The sequence below is a fragment of the Phaeoacremonium minimum genome, assembly GCF_000392275.1.
Source record: "Phaeoacremonium minimum UCRPA7 unplaced genomic scaffold PA7_03_scaffold_479, whole genome shotgun sequence".
In the NCBI taxonomy this organism is placed as follows: domain Eukaryota; kingdom Fungi; phylum Ascomycota; class Sordariomycetes; order Togniniales; family Togniniaceae; genus Phaeoacremonium; species Phaeoacremonium minimum.
Genome location: NW_006921381.1, coordinates 14,744 through 33,250, shown reverse-complemented (window position 1 = coordinate 33,250; position 18,507 = coordinate 14,744). Strand labels below are relative to the sequence as shown.

Below are 18,507 nucleotides of genomic sequence, written 5' to 3'. Positions count from 1 at the left end.
ACAGGCTAAGGATGGAACTGCCTGCAGGTCGCTTCGGAGGGCGACAAGGGTGGCTAGAGGCTACGGACCTGGTGCATACTGTAGACTGCGGTACATAGGTACATTCACAGTAGAGATGATGGAGAAGGAGAGGAAGAAGACGAGTGAAGGACAGAGAAGGGAAGGGACGGACGAACGAACGAACGAACGGCTGTGGATGCATTGGATTGCATTGGATGGTGGTGGAGGAGGAGGAGGAGAAGGAGGACAAGGACGTGCAGACGCCGGACTACTGGCGTTGGGGTCGAGATAGCGCCAGCTTAACAACGCCACTAGGCACCGCGGCGCCTTCGAATTCCATGATCGAGCGATGCGAGCCCAGACGCAGGTCACGTTAGGGCCAGTGCTAGGCTCACTTTTCTCGAGAGCTGCAGACAGACAGAAAAACGGGCATAACGTTATGCGGCAACTCTTGCTACGTAGGGTGGGGACAAGACTACATTGGAGGCGATGTAGGGATGTAAGTCTTCCGTATCTTGTTTGCTGAATGTCTATGCATTGGGTGGATGGGAGGAATATTGTCCTGGAAGTAGGTATGTCCTGCAGAAGGCGGCGAACATGCATGGAAGCAGTTGGCAAGAAAGGCTAAGGCAAGAGAAGCAGGCAATAAGCACCTACCTAGGTATGGCATTCTAACCCAGCCTATAGAGAGCGAGAGAGAGAGAGGTGAACAGTAGAAATGCTTACGCTGTAAGATAGATAGATATCTATCTGTACCTAAGGTATGTACCTCATGTATATCTGTATATCTCTGTATCTCTGTATCTCTGTATGCAACCACAGCCATACGACTAGACCTGTTGGTTCTTCAGGGTCGCATGGCGTCTCCCCACCCCTCACCGACCCCTGGAAGGACCAGCATGGGTCGCCATTGGCCTGGGGTTCGTACTTCTGGCCACACCATATTGCCTGCCCTGTTGAGGTAAGACAGCCGCCAGCCCACCGCACTGGGATGATGGGGGACATCTGAACTAATCCTGCAAGACGGTATCAGCGACATGACAGTGCCATTGACAGTGTCAGTGTCAGTGTCGCGGGCAACGGGCCACAGCGCGCGCGGTGGAGGTGGACGGATCAAGATGGAGACAGGCCACATGGCTTTGCCCTCGTTGGCCTGTGGAGGCAAGGTTTTAGCCGGACTTAACCACCGTCCGCCGCCCCTCGGCTCGCTTTACCGTTTCTACTCGCAATGGTAATGCTTTTTTTTCTTCTCTCTCATCATCAGAGGTCCCTTCGGCAATATGAACGAATATGCATATATAATCTGGCAGGCACTGCAAAAGCCAAGACAGCCCGCCCTCTATCTCAACGATCCGGTTGTTTCTCTGATGCGTAGCGAGTCTGAGATGCCCCGATCTGCACTTTCGGCCTCCTCGCTTCTTCCTGGCGCCTCTTTCGGACCACTACTGTAGATATAGAAGCGGGGTGTCCGAGCTAACGTACGTCGCTACTAGGTAGTAGTTAGTCAATGTGAGTGAGGTAGCCCGGAGCGCGAGAGCCAGCCATGAGCATGAGTATGAGCATGAGGAGAGTGGGAGATGGGAGATGGGAGATGGGGGACGGTGACGACAGTCGTCTCCTCCCTCCTCCGTCCCAGCCCCTCCTCAATCGCACCGTTTCGCTCTAGACCATGCCATGCCCGTTGCCCTCGCCCTCAGAATCGGTCGGCGGCGGTCTAGCCTTCCATTACCTACAGTACTGGAGTAACGACTTACGATGCTCTATCAATGGAAAGTCCAGACATCCAGACGCCTCTTATATCTCTGAAGGAAGGGACAGATATCAACGTTATGCTATGCTATGCAGCTGAGTTGCATGAGGTGGATGCATATCTCAGATGCTATCAAGCGCACTGCGGCGTGGTGGATATGCTCCCCTCTTCTTACACACGACCTCCCTGCCTCTGCAGCGAGCGCAGCGGACGCATATGGGCGGTACCCCGAAAGATGCAAAGTAAGTAAACTTGGGATGATTGTTAGCTGTTTCCGACCTGGTGGGATGCAGGCCGTGCACAGCGTTCCCAGAAGGACTGACCGACCGACCGATCTGCTGGCGGCGGCGGTACCAGGCCGTGTGCTGCCCATTGGCACTCGATCATTCGAGGCTGGGTTACCTTACCTTACCTAGGGAACCCATCCCCGGGCCGCTCCATGCTGCCCTACTCATATACAGCAGGCTCCTTTGCGTTACATTGCTTCCAATATATATCCAGATTCCTTGATAGAGGATCTACTTTGGGTCGGGGGGAGAAATCTCACCTGGACACATCCCTATCAGGACCGACAAGGAAGTCATGGCTTCCGTTTTCATCACATCGCTACCGGCAAGAGGACCTGATTGTTCGCCTATTATATTGATTACTTTGACAGCTCGCCTGATTTGCCCGTCATCACCCATTCGCTTGATGCCCGCGCCTTTCGGCCGCGCTACTGGTCCCCGGGCCATGGACCGTTTCCTCCCTATGGGTAGATAGATGGTCCTATGGCGTGTACTGTACAGTATATCTGACGAAGTGTAAGACATCATCCGTCTCACTGCTGACCCGTGTGTGGGGTAAAGCGTCGCAAACCGTGAAGAAATATTGATGGAATAATGCACCCCAGCGAGTGAAGGATCGCCCCATTACACCCTCATTCTGGGAATGACCCCAAAACCACACCCTTCAACCTCGCCAATCGTGGCGCACCCAGTTTTTCATTGTTCCAGATCTCCCTCCATTGCCCCCTCACAATGCCATCCACGATTCTCATATTCTCTTCCTGGTACGGTCCGGTACAGTACGGTACGGTACAGCACATCACAGCGCACATCCCCCGCAATTCGCAACGGTGGTGATCCAAGCTTTTGCCCTTGCCTTTCCTTGCCTTACCTAACCCCCCTTCCTCGTGGCCACCCCCCACCATTACCACCCACCCGCCGGCCCTGCCAGTAGCATCAGAACAGCAGACCCCCTCCGCACGCTTCCGGGCAAGCAGGACCGAAGAACGACCGGCCGAATTTCCTCCATTGGGCGGCCCTGACGATTGCCCAGAATTTGCCATGCTCACCAAGCCCGTACTACAGCAACTTGATGGGCGGGCGGTTGCGTCGTGGCGGTAGCAGCCTGGGCAAGCCGCCATGCCATGCGCACATCACTCGCAGGCGGGAATGTCGATGGGCGATCTAACTGTCAGAAGCTGAGGGCCGTTATCTAGGTAGTGTATGGTGTACCTTACGTTGGCCTGCAAGGTTGCTTCTTTCTTCATCGATATGCACGCAGGCGGCAGAGTGGCACGGCGCCGGTCTACTGTTGCCTCAGCGGGCCTACATTGTTAGTCCTGCCTGCCTAGATATGCAATATTTAAAGCACCTCACTCGAGCGTCTGCCTGCAAGCTACTCGACTTAGCATACAAATAGTAAAGAAGAGGTAAGTAAGCATGGGACACTTCCTCCGTCAGGCATGCGAGATGGAGGACACGCCGTCGATGTGCCATGACGCAACGCCTCTCGCGACTGGAGAACCGTATTGTCGCACCGATGGAGACCACTACTGCAGAGCGAGCGAGTCAACAGCAGGCGGCTATTCGGAACCTACTGCCCATAGAAATAATCACCTCACCGGTCCTCGACTCGAGATTTCTCGGTAGGCAGTGCCGCCTGCTCGCGTGCCTCCCTCCCTCCCTTCGTGACTGGCTCCGCTGGTGCTGGTACGGTATGTGTGCGTAAGCGTACCTACGCTGACACTGTACGGCTTTAATTCAGCGCCGCCTTGCCTTGGTCAGTATGTACTGTAAGATCTCAGAGGCGGGGCCGACAATTTGTTGTTTTCAGGGCAGAGACTAACGTGACTGTAATCAATTGCTTAACACCAGCGACTTCAAAACCCCCCACACAAACTATAGTCGCAGTAGTTGCTCGCAACTCTTTCCCATCTTACAGAACTCAACAGCCAAAATGAAAATGCGAGTATATTTCAGATTGCATAGTCCATCTCAACAGTGCTAACAACTTGTCGTCTTTGAATTGCCCAGCCCTTTGGTAACTCTGCAGAGTTACGCTAGGTTTTGCATGTCGAGAAAGAGCATTATCCCAGCATTGTGTCGCTGTGTCATTGCAGAGCTGCAGCTGAATATTTGTCGCGAATCATAACTGAAATGATAGTGCTTATTCCTGTACCATTCACCAATTCCACCAAGTTACCTGATTGGCTAGCTTTTTCCACGCTTGATGCGTTGGCAGTAAGGCAAACTGCATGAGATTCACAAGGCAAACCACAAGGCTGCAATATTATACATAAAGCCCATTGCCATTTGGGGATGTAATTCTCTTCAGTCTCGTGATCGATGGTTCAAGCGGCGCTATTCTCCGCATATGCAGTTTGATTCTGAGGCAAAGTACTCTAGTCATTCTGCAACACCAATTGAGTGCTTCCCGATGTCACATACTCGTGAGGATTCGTCCACCCCTATAGAGTCGGCCATTGGGCCAGCAACGATCGACTCAACTTATGACCAAGAGGAAAGAAGCCCCGGACCACTGGGTGAAGTAATGGCTGTGGAGAGCAAAGATACTCTGCTGCAGCAATGGAGTGAGGATATGTGGGCAGACAGTATCCTCAAACAGTACTGGACTCCCTTCTTCATTCAGGGAAGCAGCAACTGATCATACAAAGAGAGTGCATTTGGAATGCCAAAGCAAAGCTAGACAAACGTCTACTTGACTTCACCGCCGTGGCTACTTCAGAAGAGCGCGAAGCTCTGGAAGAGAGTCGAAAACGCTTACTAGACATGATCCAAGTTGCGAAAGTTGAACAGGAGAAAGAGCATACCAACCAGTCCGATAACATCTCACTCGCTACTCGAGTCAAGCGTGGCTGGCATGTCACAGCTGAAGTTGCGTACGAATATACCAAGATGCTCGATGTCATGGTAGGCCAAGCCCCCGAGTATATCGCACTTGCCTACGGGGCAGTGAAGATATTGTTGGTTGTCCAAATCAACAATGAAGAGCTCAGACAAAAAGTAGAACTCTACATACAGCAGATTCTACTGAAGTTTCAAATCATTGACCACTTGACTTCTTATGTGCCGTCGTCAAATATTGTCATCGGGGTAGCCCAAGCATATAGCCTGTTCTATTGCTTTCTTGCGAAAGCGGTGAAGTACTACACCTTAAGCCGACTCAGTAGGTCACTTATATATATATAGGATATATTCAGGCCATCACTAATAGTTCTTGCATAGAAAAATACTTCCAAGGATTCGCCAAACCATGGAATCGCCTCCAAGATATCGTAGATGATATCGAGCGAACACTCTCGAATATCAAAGAGGCAGCTCAATATCACGGTCTCATCCGGAATCATATTAATCTAGTGATTAGCCGAGAGAACTTGGAAATTTCACACGAGAGTATTGGAAAGCTTGATCGAACTTTGGAAATGTTGCAAAATCTCCACTTGCAGTTGCAAGCCCTGTCTATAAAATTCTCGAAAGACGCGGATATTCAACAAACAGCTGATGCGCTCTTGCAGCGTACTGAGGAGAGACTCAATGAGCCTTTGATTAGCGAAACTAGCCGCCAGAGAGATCCAGGTATGTGTCAATTAGCAGCCCTTCGATCGAGGGAACTTATGAGATCTAGAAACTGCTCCCGAGCCTACCGAGCTCGGCGATCTTTCCACCCCCGAAACACTTGACGATTTACGAAACACATTCTTCAAAGAATTTCAGCACGATAGCAGAGAGAGAATTCAAAAACAACAAGCTCTAAGAGAAGCCCCCGAAATGCAAGCAAATCGCTTCGAAAATGAAAACTTCACGAAATCCGAAGAAGCCTTGGACTGGGCTGAATCCAGGAACTCAAAGCTACTTTGGATCGACGGAAATCAAATCCTTAGCAGAACAGATTTCAACGCTTCATTTGTATCTCCGCTACTTCTCATTGGAGAAAGCACCTTCGAATCAGTTCTGATTTTACGTCATTTCTGCGAAGCCGTTTCGAATCCAGCTCATGAGACCTTAGTCTTGTTACAAGCTCTCCTTTTTGATTTATTCAAACAGTTTCCATCGGTATATGAAAGAAAAAGAAAATCCATAACAAGGGATCAGTCTTGTGATATAGACAGCCTCTGGAGTCTTCTGCTAGGATGCTTTGATGAAGTACAGGCTGAATGTATCTTCATAATCATTGGCGGAATCGATAACCTCGCGAGTACAAATACTGATGACGGTGCCGACCATCTCGTCTATCGATTCAAAACTCTTGTCAACGATAGCAAGAGACTAGTCAAGATTCTTTTTGCTACACAGATCAAACAGGCCCCTGAACCAGCAGTTGAGAGCTATTCCTCACTTATGAAATTAAATAACCTACAGTATCTAGAGCCAGCATTACCATTCAACGCGGTAAATAACAGTTCACCTTTGGATTCGTGGCGTTTAATAGAGGCACAAGAGAAACGTTGTAAGAGCATCAGTTTCACCGAGCTTCCCATTATATACCCAATAGGCGCGACAATATACGTCGGTGGCGGAACCCAGTATCAAGCATTTGTGATATCGGAACTCAGCGGGATGGAATCAAGGCCTTTTGGTACATTTGGGCCGCTCCATATCCGTGCTTGGTCTGTTGACCATAACGGGAGTTATTTCTGCAAACGATATCATGACTTTACAGTGTCTCATTTCTCTGGTCCGAGAAATATTGCGGATTTGCGATATATACCAGCTGGATACCTACCGGAGGAAGCGATGAGACGAAGAGAGATGATCCTTAGGGGTCGTATGTACTGGAGCCAAGGTAATGATATGAACTATATGCAAATGGAAAGCAAAAAGGTGATCTAGGTTTGCCTCTACCGCTTCTGTCAACACTCAAGCTGACACGGTTTCATAGGGCCCTATTCGTGTTATTAGTGACCTGACTCAGCGTCCGATTGACTCTTCCACTTTCGAAACCTTTGGTGAACAATTTCAACCAATCTCAGCCTCTAACGTAAAACCTCGTTTCTTGATGCTTTGTCCTCGAGATATTACCGTATATGACCTCCAGAGCATGAAATGGAGTGAGTAAGATGCGGCTCTGTGCGAGACAAGCTCTAATCTTAAATAGCAAGTGCCCAACTGGATAAGATCAATCATGTAAAGCTCGCACGGGACCCTGTAGAGGATCTTGTTGTCGACGTCAAAACAAAGGAGTTACTTCTGGCTTCTATCGGAGCTTTGCAATCCCAGAGCAAGGAGACGATCGGAGTATCAACGGGCTATGATGGGCTCGTGATCCTCATTCATGGTCCTCCTGGTACAGGGAAGTCCATGACTGCTCATTGCGTGGCAGACCACTTCAAACTGCCCTTATTATTGTTCAACCTTGGAAGAAGTGGCACAAAAGCACAGGAGATTGAGAACCACCTCAATAAGACTATACAACTAGCGGAACGCTGGAATTGCATCATCTTGATAGATAATGCTGATATTCTCTTGGAAGAGCGAAGTTTATCGGATATAGAAAGGAATTCTGTGGTCGCTGGTATGTACTAAAAGCGTTCTCTTTCACTCCGAGGTATTGACAGATTACAGTTATATTGCAAGTATTAGATCAGTATAGAGGTCAGTTCAGTCAGACAAAGTTCATTCACAGGCACACGACTCACTATTTGATGCAGGCGTCATCATCCTCACTACAAATCGCGTAGGCACGTTTGATGCGGCCGTTACCTCAAGAATTCAACTTGCGTTTCACTATGGACTTTTGGGCAGGGATTCGAGAAAACAAATCTGGGAAATTTTGTTAAGAAAATCACGCGAATCTGGCATGGATTCTTCCGACGATTTAGACTACGAAAAGCTTGCATGGCATGATTTGAACGGTCGACAGATCCGCAATGCTGTGATGACGGGGCGGCAGCTCGCTCAAGCTCAAGGAGAGAGGTTGAGTACAAAACATTTCGAAATCGTACTAAGTATCGGGGATTCATTCAATGAGTATTTGAAGGCTGTATTGGGGAACACTGCTGAAGAAGCTGCGCGAGAGAGCAGGTTTAGATGACGGGATATTTGGCCTAAAGACAGTATCACTTATCCATTCGCTTAGACAATGATCATTTCCCAAAGGATTGATTGCTAGAACTAGATATACAAAACTTGTCACAGATTGTCAAGGCCCTAGTCAGCTTCTGACAGATAGCAATGTAGGCGCGCCATCAACCCTCAGAGGCATCATGAACTAGGCACGTTATTTGTCGCCATCCCGATAAATGAAAGTTGAGTTCAGAGTATTCCACGAATTCTATATATATAGTTGCATTTCTGCTGTAGTTTAACTTTGTTGTTTTTTAATTAAGCAATTCCCTAATGACAATTTGCAAAGCGATACAAGGTTTTGTATGTCCGGGAGACATATTATTGGCTATATATGAAAGTCGAGACCGTCAGCAAGCCTAGGCCCACCAGCATTAGAAGACAACCGTTTCTCAGCCCAAATTGAAGCAAAGAAATCGTGGATCTTCTTAGGGTAGTTCCCAGGCAGTCGACGCTCTCAATTACACTAAGGCCGTAACAGAGAACACCCAAACATTGAGCTCTCAGATCCCTTAGAGGACTCCGGAGTCATTCTCTGCGTCAGCCAATTTAATGTCGTTTCATATGTCGGATAAGTTTCTCGGCATCCAATGCCCCGTGCTTGTTCAGAAGATGACGCCTGACGCTCCCTAGTCGAGAGTATTTCTTCTTGCAGTCACGTACAGGGCAAGGAAATTGCTGGTCCCCATGAACCTCTCTGCAGTGCCTCTTGAAATCTTCCTTGACCCCGAACTTCCTGTCACAGTCGGGACACTTGATGGACTTGTCGTGGTACTTGATATGTGCCCTTTGAACTGGATAAATATGGTCGTCTCAATGCAAGATTGGATCTCGACCTACCTGTATTTCGACTTGCTTTTGAACGTCTTGAGGCACTCACGACATTTAAAATGGCCATGATGGTGAGAAGATGAGGCCTGTTCCGCTGGAAGAGAATTTGAGGCATTGTCGTAAGGATTGGATGAAATTTCTTCGTCGTCTATATAGAAGTTTGGGGTTGAAGGAGAGGCTGGAGTTCTCAAGTCAAAATTGCTTAGGCTAGGGTCTGCTCCATATGGGTCGTTTTCCTGAAAATCCGAGTCGTGATTCGGCGAATATCCAAAGTCGCCAACTGTGTCAGAGGAGTCACTATCAACGTTGTCATATCCACCCGACGAAACCTGCTCATCGAAAGATGGTAGCAGAGTTGAGGCTCGCTGCTCGTTCTGAGTTGTGTTTCGGGGAGAATCAGTTTGATTTGCCCCGTATTGCTCTTGATCGAAGCTTGCAATATCTACGTTGTTGTCAAAGGTGGGCGACAATGTTGAAGGATCGTAGTCATCCGCTGTGTCACAATCGCAGTCTGCATTCAAATAGTCGTGAATACAAAGGGGTGTTTCGCGAGACACGGGTCAGGGAGTTATCAGCTGGTCTCCTGCTTGCAAACAGGAGACCCAGCTCCTAAATGTTGAGTAGATCAAAATGTAAACGGATGCCTATTCACGGCCGAATTGTTGTTAAAAATGTATTGATTAGGAGGATTTGATTGCCGAGAGATAAAACTTCGACCAGAATAAGCTCTCGAGTTTTATATAGCTTGGAATTTAAATAGTCATTCAATGACTCCCAACTTCACAATCCAGGCTGAAATGTACTTTCTTCCCTCCATATGCTTCTGATTTCTTTCCATGTTCGGCCCAATGTTTGCTTATCACGACCCTCCTTTCGAAGAGCTCGCAGCCCGACCGATCCACAATTGAGGCAGGGGCCACAGATTTGACCAACAAAGAATGCAGATGAGGGGCAACAGGGTCACAAAGCCATCCAACCAAATTGACTGTAGCAGAACTCAGGGCCACAAGATAAGCCTATCAACTAATGGAGTAGAGGAAATTCAGAAACCCCAATGAAATGATACCACCTCATTGACTTAGACGGAATGTCACAGCCTCTGATGTTATGACAGGCCAACTGGTATTATGTTGAGGCAACTCTACATACTACCCTCAAATGACTAAAGATATTCCCTTCACACAGCAAGAGGTATAAAAGAACACGAAATCCCCACGTTGACAGTCGAGAAAAGTGACACCGGAAAGCTCTCGTAAAGTTTCATACAGCTAAATCATCAATTTACAGAAAGGCTTGTCAACTCTGCAACCATAATCCAAAGAATGATGAACAAACCTGAAAAAACAACCTTGTTCAACACTGCCCTCTTGCAGAAGATAGACAAACTCCGCGAACTTAATATAGGACAGCATATACCTCTTCCACAGGTGAGAGATTATTCGTAGAGAACTTGATCGGCTTTGACTAATTGGAAAAGCTTGTGGTTGTGGGCGACCAAAGTTCTGGGAAATCTTCGCTTCTAGAGAGCTTAACTAAAATCCCTTTCCCTCGAAATGTAGAACTTTGCACTCGCCATGCAACGCAAATTACATCGCGTCGCGATCAGCAGAGTCGCGTCGAGATTAGGATCATCCCAGGACCACAAGCTTCAGAGGAACACAAGAAGTGCGTTGAGACTTATACCAGTACAATGGCATCCAGCAAAGATCTTCACTCTCAGTTTCTAGACGTGCTAAAAGAAGTCAGTTTTCTGTGTTGAATTAGGGATGTTGAAAAGTTGTTGACAAGATTCGAAGGCAAATACGAAAATGGGAATCCGTACAGATACGTCTTCAAAGATTGGGACCATTTTCAGTGAAGACATACTGAAAATCGAGATATATGGCCCTAATGAAGACTATCTTACCGTCATCGATGTTCCTGGAATATTTCGTAACTCTACGGAAGGAATCACGACTAAGAAGGATATAGCGCTGGTAAATGATCTCGTGAGAAAATACATCAAAGACCGACGCACCATCATTCTGGCTGTTCTCCCCAGTAACGTCGATATTGCAACTCAAGAGATCCTCGCACTTGCCGAGCAGTTCGACCCAGTGGGAGAACGCACCTTAGGCGTGCTTACGAAGCCTGATCTGGTGACCGAGTTCAATGCGAAGAATTCTGTCTGTAACCTGGTCTATGGAAATAGAAAGCCGCTATCACTTGGTTATTACATAGTTCGAAATCGTGGCGCTGATCACAAGCACACCGTCGATCAGGACACCCTGGAGGAAATGTTTCAACAGGAGCCATGGTCTTCTTTGCCTTCCGAAAGAGTCGGCATCCGCGCCTTAAGGAAACAATTGGAAACGTTGCTAACTCAGATCACTCGACGCGAGTTTCCTAACCTCCGCAAAGAAGCGAACGAGAAACTAGCAGAGTGCCAAAGAGATCTTGAGAATCTTGGACCAGCACGGCCAACTGAAAAGGAACAGCGTGGATATCTTAGTGCTATAGCGAGACACTTCCAAGATCTTACAAGAGGAGCGCTTAACGCGCAATATTCTCATCCTCCCGTTTTCAAAAACCACGAAACGCGGTTGATTACTCGCGTGGTCAATCTGAGCGCGGCATTCAGGCATGGCTTTCAAATTTATGGTCAACTCCGCAACTTCAAAAATATTCGATCCGAGCCCACAACGCCAGTTTTGGAACCAGAGTCTGAACTAGAGTGTGTTCCAGGTGAAGTTTGTGCCTGTCCTAGTGTTTCTTCCTCGTCCTCGCTCGATTTTCATAGGTATCTAAGACAGTATCTTCACGAGGATGGTATTATTACCGTTGATGAATACCCGGAGCTCAGCAGCATTATCGCCGAGGATGTCGAAATTGAGGAACCCCAAGATGGCATCATGGAATGGATCCGAGATCTCTATCTCCAATCCAGAGGCATGGATCTCTGTCCCTTCAGCTCAGATTTAATATCTGCTGCATTTGGGGAGCAGTCTCGTCAGTGGGAACCAATGGTCAGAGTATATATGGGTGAAGTCGTACGATTTATCCATCACTTCATGGCCAAGGCTTTGCGTACTGTCTGCGCCGATGGTGATCTAACTAAGGAAATATGGACTGCTATTATCGATCCTGTGCTCCAAAGATACAAGTCGGGGTTAGACCAAGCTATCCTCCTTGTTGATATTGAGCGATATCAGCGTCCATTCACGCTAAATAGTACCTTCAACAACGAAGTGCAAAATGCTCGAGGGATTCGTATGAGGGAAATGTTGCGGCCCAAGGCGTGGAAGAAAACAAAACAGTATCAAGAGGATCAAATGTTGATGTACCTGGACGACGTTCCTAGGGCGGCTGCGGATCAAACGAGTGAGCAATGCTCCGAGGAAGAAATCCACGACAAACTTTGCTCATACTATCACTTGGCTGTGGATCGATTGATGGATAATATATTGCGACAAGCAATTGGTTACAACCTTCTGTTCGGACCAATGAGCCCTTTAAATGTCTTTTCTCAGGAATGGGTGATCGATTTAGATACTGAGGAGCTGGAGCTCATTGCTGGAGAGAAGGAAGCTACAAAGAGACGCCGCCAAAAACTCACGAAGAAGAGGAAAGAGCTGAAAACAGCGCTGGAGATTCTGAAGACATGACTATAATGCATATATGAGTTAAGATATGTTTCGCGCTTAGCTCTTTGATAAACTGCTATTCGCTGAGCTTAGAGTAATAGCCTCGGATTGTTGTCGAACAACCTCCACTCTTTCACGAAACTTTGATATCAATCTATTTATTTTTAACTTCTAATTAAGGGACAAATGATATCATAAGGATAAATCTCTTGACTATGGATGTGTTACATATTAATGTTGTCCCGTAAATGTTTTAATCCGTGTAGGGATGCACCAACAAGTAAACACTCGTCATTGTCTGAATATTAGTCTAATAGCAGAGTGCCACAAAGTTCATCACATTTTGCATTTCAAGTAGCTGACGAGTTTTGTACTTGAAATTATTGCAGAGGAATGGGGTTTTATATCAAGTATGACATACGACCCATTGAGTCGGCAACATCTGGGGTAATTCCAATGCTACACTGTCGATAGACACAATGAACATAGTTATAAGAGTGTCGGCCCGTTCCCTTCATCTTCGAGGCTGAGTGAGCATCTGTGATGACTGTCCAGAGATTCGAGCAATCATAGAGTACGTTTGACTGTATTAGAATGAATTTTATTTCCAGTCATTGAAATTGTCACGCCTTTATCTAATTCCCTCGTGGCATGATAGAAGATATACGCATAATGATAAATAGCGCTTGCGTGATCTCTTGGCAGAGTACCATCTTTGACAAACTTTTGCTTGGGTGCAGCGGCTGTTGCTAAAAATAGGTGGTGTAAATAGTGAGTAAGTAGCGATAATTACCCCGATTCTGAACAATATAAGTAGAGCCAATTCCAAACTGTCCTTAGTATAGGTGAGTCAGTCAAGTGTGGATGAACAAAATAACTTAGCTTTACGACACGGAATAGTTGATCACCCAACCAATATTCCTCCTCGGCAGACAAGAAATGCCAGCCACTTTTGATTTGGATGCAGATGATCTGCTTAAGCCGCATATAGGCCACCGTGAGCCTCTGAAGCCAAGCGGAGCTCTGGATAATTTCGAATATTTTGAAGTCACGCCCGTGATCGGACGAGAATTTGTCAATGTTGACTTGGTAGAACTGCTCCAGGCTCCCAATTCGGATGAGCTCATTCGAGAACTTGCTATTACTAGTATGTGTGCTTTGAATCGTGCAAGAGAAAACTCCTTTCAGTACTGACGTCTTCGGTCAAGTCTCTCGACGTGGCGTGGTTTTCTTCCGCAAGCAGGACAACCTGACCGAAGAGCTACAGAAAGAGCTAACACAGAGACTTGGTGAGCAGAGTGGCAAACCGACAACCTCACAGCTACACATCCACCCAATCAATAATGCAGCGCGCGAGCACGGCAGCAACGACAATGAAATCAGCGTTGTATCGTCCAAGCAGGCCAAACAGCTGTTTCAAGGGCGATACGTCGGACCTAGGCATCAAAGCCTCAGGAATGAGTGGCACTCGGACATTACCTTTGAACCTATTCCAAGTGATTATGCATTGCTGCGAGTAACGCAACTGCCTGAGACTGGTGGAGGTAAGTTCTATGATAACCAGAAGCAACTTTGAAGTACCGAGTTCTCTCAGAAGTCTAGTCTGACCGCACGCAGACACTCTTTGGGCTTCAGGATATGAGGTCTACGATCGGATTTCGCGACCCCTACAGCGCTTTCTGGAGACACTAACAGCCAAATATGCTCAGCCTATGTTCACCAACGCTGCCAAGGACAACAACTTCAACATATACAGTGCAGAACGTGGCGCACCAGAGAACAAAGGCGATACGCTTGAGGCAGTCCACCCTGTTATCCGCACGAACCCGGTCACAGGTTGGAAGTCTGTCTTCGCAGTTGGCCAGCACGCTCAGAGCATTCATGGGCTCAGTGAAGCCGAGAGCCAACACTTCCTCAACTGGTTCACTAGTCTTATCATGGAGAACCATGACTTGCAGGTCCGATTCAAGTGGAAAGACATCAACGACGTGGCAATCTGGGATAATAGAAGCACATACCATGCAGCAACGCCGGATTATATCTACGAGAAAGAACTCGGAGAAAGATACGGTAGTCGCGCAGTTAGTGTTGGAGAGAAGCCGTACTTGGATCCACAGAGCACGGGAAGAAGGCAGGCATTATATGCAGAGAACCACCAAGCGGCCACGGCATCGTAGATACTTGTAGAGGTTCCGGGAGCTTCTGCTCGTCGGATAAATAGTAATTACAATTGGACAAAGTTCACAAGTGTGTTAAGGTACTGTCTATATTATTGCCTTGTAGGACTGACTTGAATAACTCATCGATTTCCGTAATCGGGTTAGTTTGAGCGAGGGAGATTCAAGTTTGAAGACTGCTGGTAGCAACAGTGTCAGGTTATTCCGTCTTCAATTAAGTACGTGCTGAAAAATAGGTTTGCACTATATCCTCTTCATAGTAGAATGTGTTAGGCCGCCGCAGATCACGATAAAGTGCTAAATAAATGCATATTGCCAGTACTTTTCTTGTCAATGATAGAATCTCGTGGTATATTCGTTGTGTGATGTGTGTGTGTGGGCTACCTATAAGGATGGACAGAAATAACACAAGCCAGATAACTCATTCACTACCCATTACACAGACTTTGTAAACCTTGCCTTATGTCAAATCATCTAATCGTACTTGCAACGAGTTGCTGCAGCCACCGTAGCAAAAGGTGTTATTGATGAGTGTTGCGTCTCTCTATTTCTTCTCCTGCGGCGGAGCGGCACCTCCAGTTGTGGGCAGGCCCATGAAGATCTTGAAGTAGTCCTAAAGGAGAAATATTAGTATCTCTGAAATGAGACATGAGGAGGTTAGTACTCACATAGATCATCCACTGCAGACCAGTCAATGTTCCAATCATGACGATTCTGACAGGGAGACCGTTCCACAGCCCGCCGAAACCGATATCCTTGTATATTCTCGAAACCACAGCGCCAAATGCCTCGCCGGGCTCGCGGTATGCATTCAACTTGCTGACCATGACATCGGCAGGGTGGGAAACGATGGCGCACAGAATTCCAGCCAGATAACCACCGGTGAAGGACACACCGGTCTGCGCGGCCTTGCTGTAGTCACTCTTCTGGCCTGGCAGGCGTTCGTAGATCATCTCGACAATGGTCTCGAACGAGGCGAACTTCATCATGGTGTAGGGGATCTGGCGACCCCACAGAGGGTAGATGCCCTTGTACAGACCGCTCCAGCCTTCCTTGGCCGTGATCTTGCTGATGCCGTCTAGAGTGCCCGTGTACGGCGAGGGGATCGAGCCCTGCATGCGGACCTTCACGGCCTCGAAGGGGCAGAGGGCAATGTCGGCGAGGAACTCGGCGGAGGCAGACGCGGCGAGATAGATGCCGGTCTTGTACTTGTACGCATTCTCGGCACCTGCGAAGTCGGAGTATGTCTTCTTGAAGTACTCATACCATCCGTATTTGAAGGCACCCTGGGCAGAGTAACCGAAGAAAGTCGGGCTCCAGCCGGTGAAGATGCCACGGAGACCATTAGTACGGTAGATCATTCCCCATGCCTGGAAGTTGCCCTTGTAGAGCTTCGAGTCAACTTGACGCCGGGTCTTGACCAGATCCAGAGGAGTGACAGCGGTATGTGTGAGACCCTATTGAAGTCAGCGGCAATGCGGAGATCTAGTACTCAAGGAAGAAGACATACACAGGCCATCAATCCACCAAAGGTGCAAGCCGCGTAGTATTTGCCAGAATACAGCTCGATCTTGCCGGCCTTTGACTGGGCTGCGGCGCTGGCCTTCTCGAATTCCTTGGTCGCCTCTGCCCCCAGCTTGTTTGTCTTGCTCTTAGCATCGTCGACAACGGACCAAGCTCCATAGAGCTCTGGGCGGGCCTGGTACGGTGTGCTTCTTGCCTTTACGCCATGCTGAGACTGGCCCAAAGCAGCCGGGCTGGCGAAGGTCTTCTGGAGGGCGTCTTGCCTAGGATATAGGTAGGACATGGCGGCGGTCTCAATTACCAACCTGATGAGCAATTAGCTGCTGCTCATCCTAGATAGGCCCGGGGATCCTGGAAATGTCAGGCATAGGCAGGTTTATATCCAACTGGAAGCATCGCCAATGCAAGCTTGGATGACCACCGACGGCTGCCATCTAATCGGATCGCCGGAGTACCAATAGGCTCCCGGCGCGAAGATTGACTAGAGGAAGGCGGATCCTTACCTGTATTCAGAATTACATCTAAGACCTCGACACGGGCCGAGATCACGACGCGAATTGGGATGGAGAGTAGATGAAACTTTGATGCCAAACGGGGGCCGAGACAATCAGTGACGTTGAAAGAGGATGAGGTTGGGACAGCCGGAGATAAGAGCTACCTCCCAATGAGGAGGTGGGAGGAACCGGGTGTGCTGTGTGCCGTTCCATTCCAGGTTGTGCACCACCCTCCATCACGGTTACAGCTATCTCAATTGGGCCAGTCAGACATCGAGACGACCTCCCATCTCCTGCAGCGTAGTGTTGCGCTGTGCTGGTAAACTCTCAGTAATGACGTCTGCGGGGTGGGCACTTCACCGGGGCCCATCAAGGTGAGCGATAAACTAACTACCTAAAGTGTCTAGCTAGATACAAGCTATGTATCTTCATACTCTCTAACTTATGCCACAACGTGGATGTTTGTATTTCAACGTAATTCGATCACAGTCAAAGAATTCACAGGCTTCATCCCCATGCCATAATACAGTAGACTCTGGTTGTTGTACCGATGTAAAATAATAAAGAAATGTTGCTCACTCATCACCGATCGGTTCACAACGGTCCTTTTGTGGGAGGGAACGAGGAGGATGATGCTAACCAGACTTCCTGCCCCACTAGCATGTGATTCGTCCAAAGTTCAATGCACCTCTTCCGTCACCTTTCCAACCCTTTTCAACATTGTCGAGTGTATGATCATTCTCGACCAAGACACAGTCAGACATGGCAGGCGTGATGGCTTCAAATTCGCAAGATCCCTTAAACCCTCTGGCCAAGCCATTTGTGTCCAAATGGACTTCTCGGTATCGCGGGGTAAGCAGGAGTCATCCTTTCCACCACCCTCAATCCCACCACTCCAAGACTTGACTTGGGGAAAAGGAGATCTCGCCCACAGTGAACAGGCAATACTAACTAGATATCTTCCGATCCCAGGCCGCAGTTGAGGACCTCAATCCCCCAGCAGCACTGTCCCTCACGCCCTCCGACCCCGTCCACCTCGCGCTGCTCAACGCCTTCGAGCGCGACTACACCCACCTGACCATCGTCGACTCCGACACCCGCGCGCTGCTGGGCTACATCGCCATCCCGCAGCTCCAGTCAATGCTCGACAGCGGCAAGGTCAGGCCTGACGACGAGATCCGCAACGCCATGACCCGCTTCCAGCGCAAGGGCAAGAAGTACGAGGTCATCACCATGGACACACCCCTCGAGAAGCTGGAGGAGTTCTTCGAGGGCGGCGCCACCGGCGGCCAGAAGCAGGAGTTTGCCGTCATCACGGACGACCAAAGGCGCTTCGTCCTCGGCGTTGCTACCGTGCAGGATCTCGAGGAGTTTGTGAAGAGGCGGCCGGCTTAGGGGGAATGTTTTGATGTGGCTGATCGTGTTGCCCGTGAGTCAAGGATTGGGGCAGTATTAAGATACCCTATACGAGATGGGAAGTGAGTCAGGACGGCGAATGCATATATCATCTATAGGCGTTCGTGGAAATATCGTTTTTAAAAGACAATGACAAGCTGGGGTCTTTCAACAGGACCATATCAGTCCACTACACTGGCAGGGAGTTCTACCTTCTTCAAAATAATATCGTCCTATTAAGATGATATCAAACAGTGATCTAGAGGAATGCCTTCACAGAAAAGTCGTACAATCCGAGCATTAATGGGACAAGCTTCGATTCTAAGAGAATCAAACGGCTCATGAATTTATTCTACTTCATTA

The 18,507-nt window shown here is 48.3% G+C and overlaps 3 protein-coding genes across 3 annotated transcripts; 2 read left to right on the top strand and 1 right to left on the bottom strand.

The window, feature by feature from the left end:
• Positions 1–13,671: 13,671 nt before the first annotated feature.
• Positions 13,672–14,731, top strand: UCRPA7_6500 (putative alpha-ketoglutarate-dependent sulfonate dioxygenase protein; the record flags this gene model as incomplete). The annotated part of the gene is made up of 2 exons (XM_007919037.1): positions 13,672–13,701; positions 14,228–14,731. The coding sequence occupies 2 exons, from the start codon at positions 13,672–13,674 to the stop codon at positions 14,729–14,731; spliced, it is 534 nt and encodes a 177-aa protein (XP_007917228.1).
• A 544-nt stretch (positions 14,732–15,275) lies between these two features.
• UCRPA7_6499 (putative mitochondrial phosphate carrier protein 2 protein) lies at positions 15,276–16,538 on the bottom strand (the record flags this gene model as incomplete). Its single annotated transcript, XM_007919036.1, has 3 exons — positions 15,276–15,344; positions 15,400–16,188; positions 16,242–16,538. The coding sequence occupies 3 exons, from the start codon at positions 16,536–16,538 to the stop codon at positions 15,276–15,278; spliced, it is 1,155 nt and encodes a 384-aa protein (XP_007917227.1).
• A 1,041-nt stretch (positions 16,539–17,579) lies between these two features.
• Positions 17,580–18,144, top strand: UCRPA7_6498 (putative cystathionine beta-synthase protein; the record flags this gene model as incomplete). The annotated part of the gene is made up of 2 exons (XM_007919035.1): positions 17,580–17,601; positions 17,705–18,144. The coding sequence occupies 2 exons, from the start codon at positions 17,580–17,582 to the stop codon at positions 18,142–18,144; spliced, it is 462 nt and encodes a 153-aa protein (XP_007917226.1).
• Between the last annotated feature and the right edge of the window lie 363 nt (positions 18,145–18,507).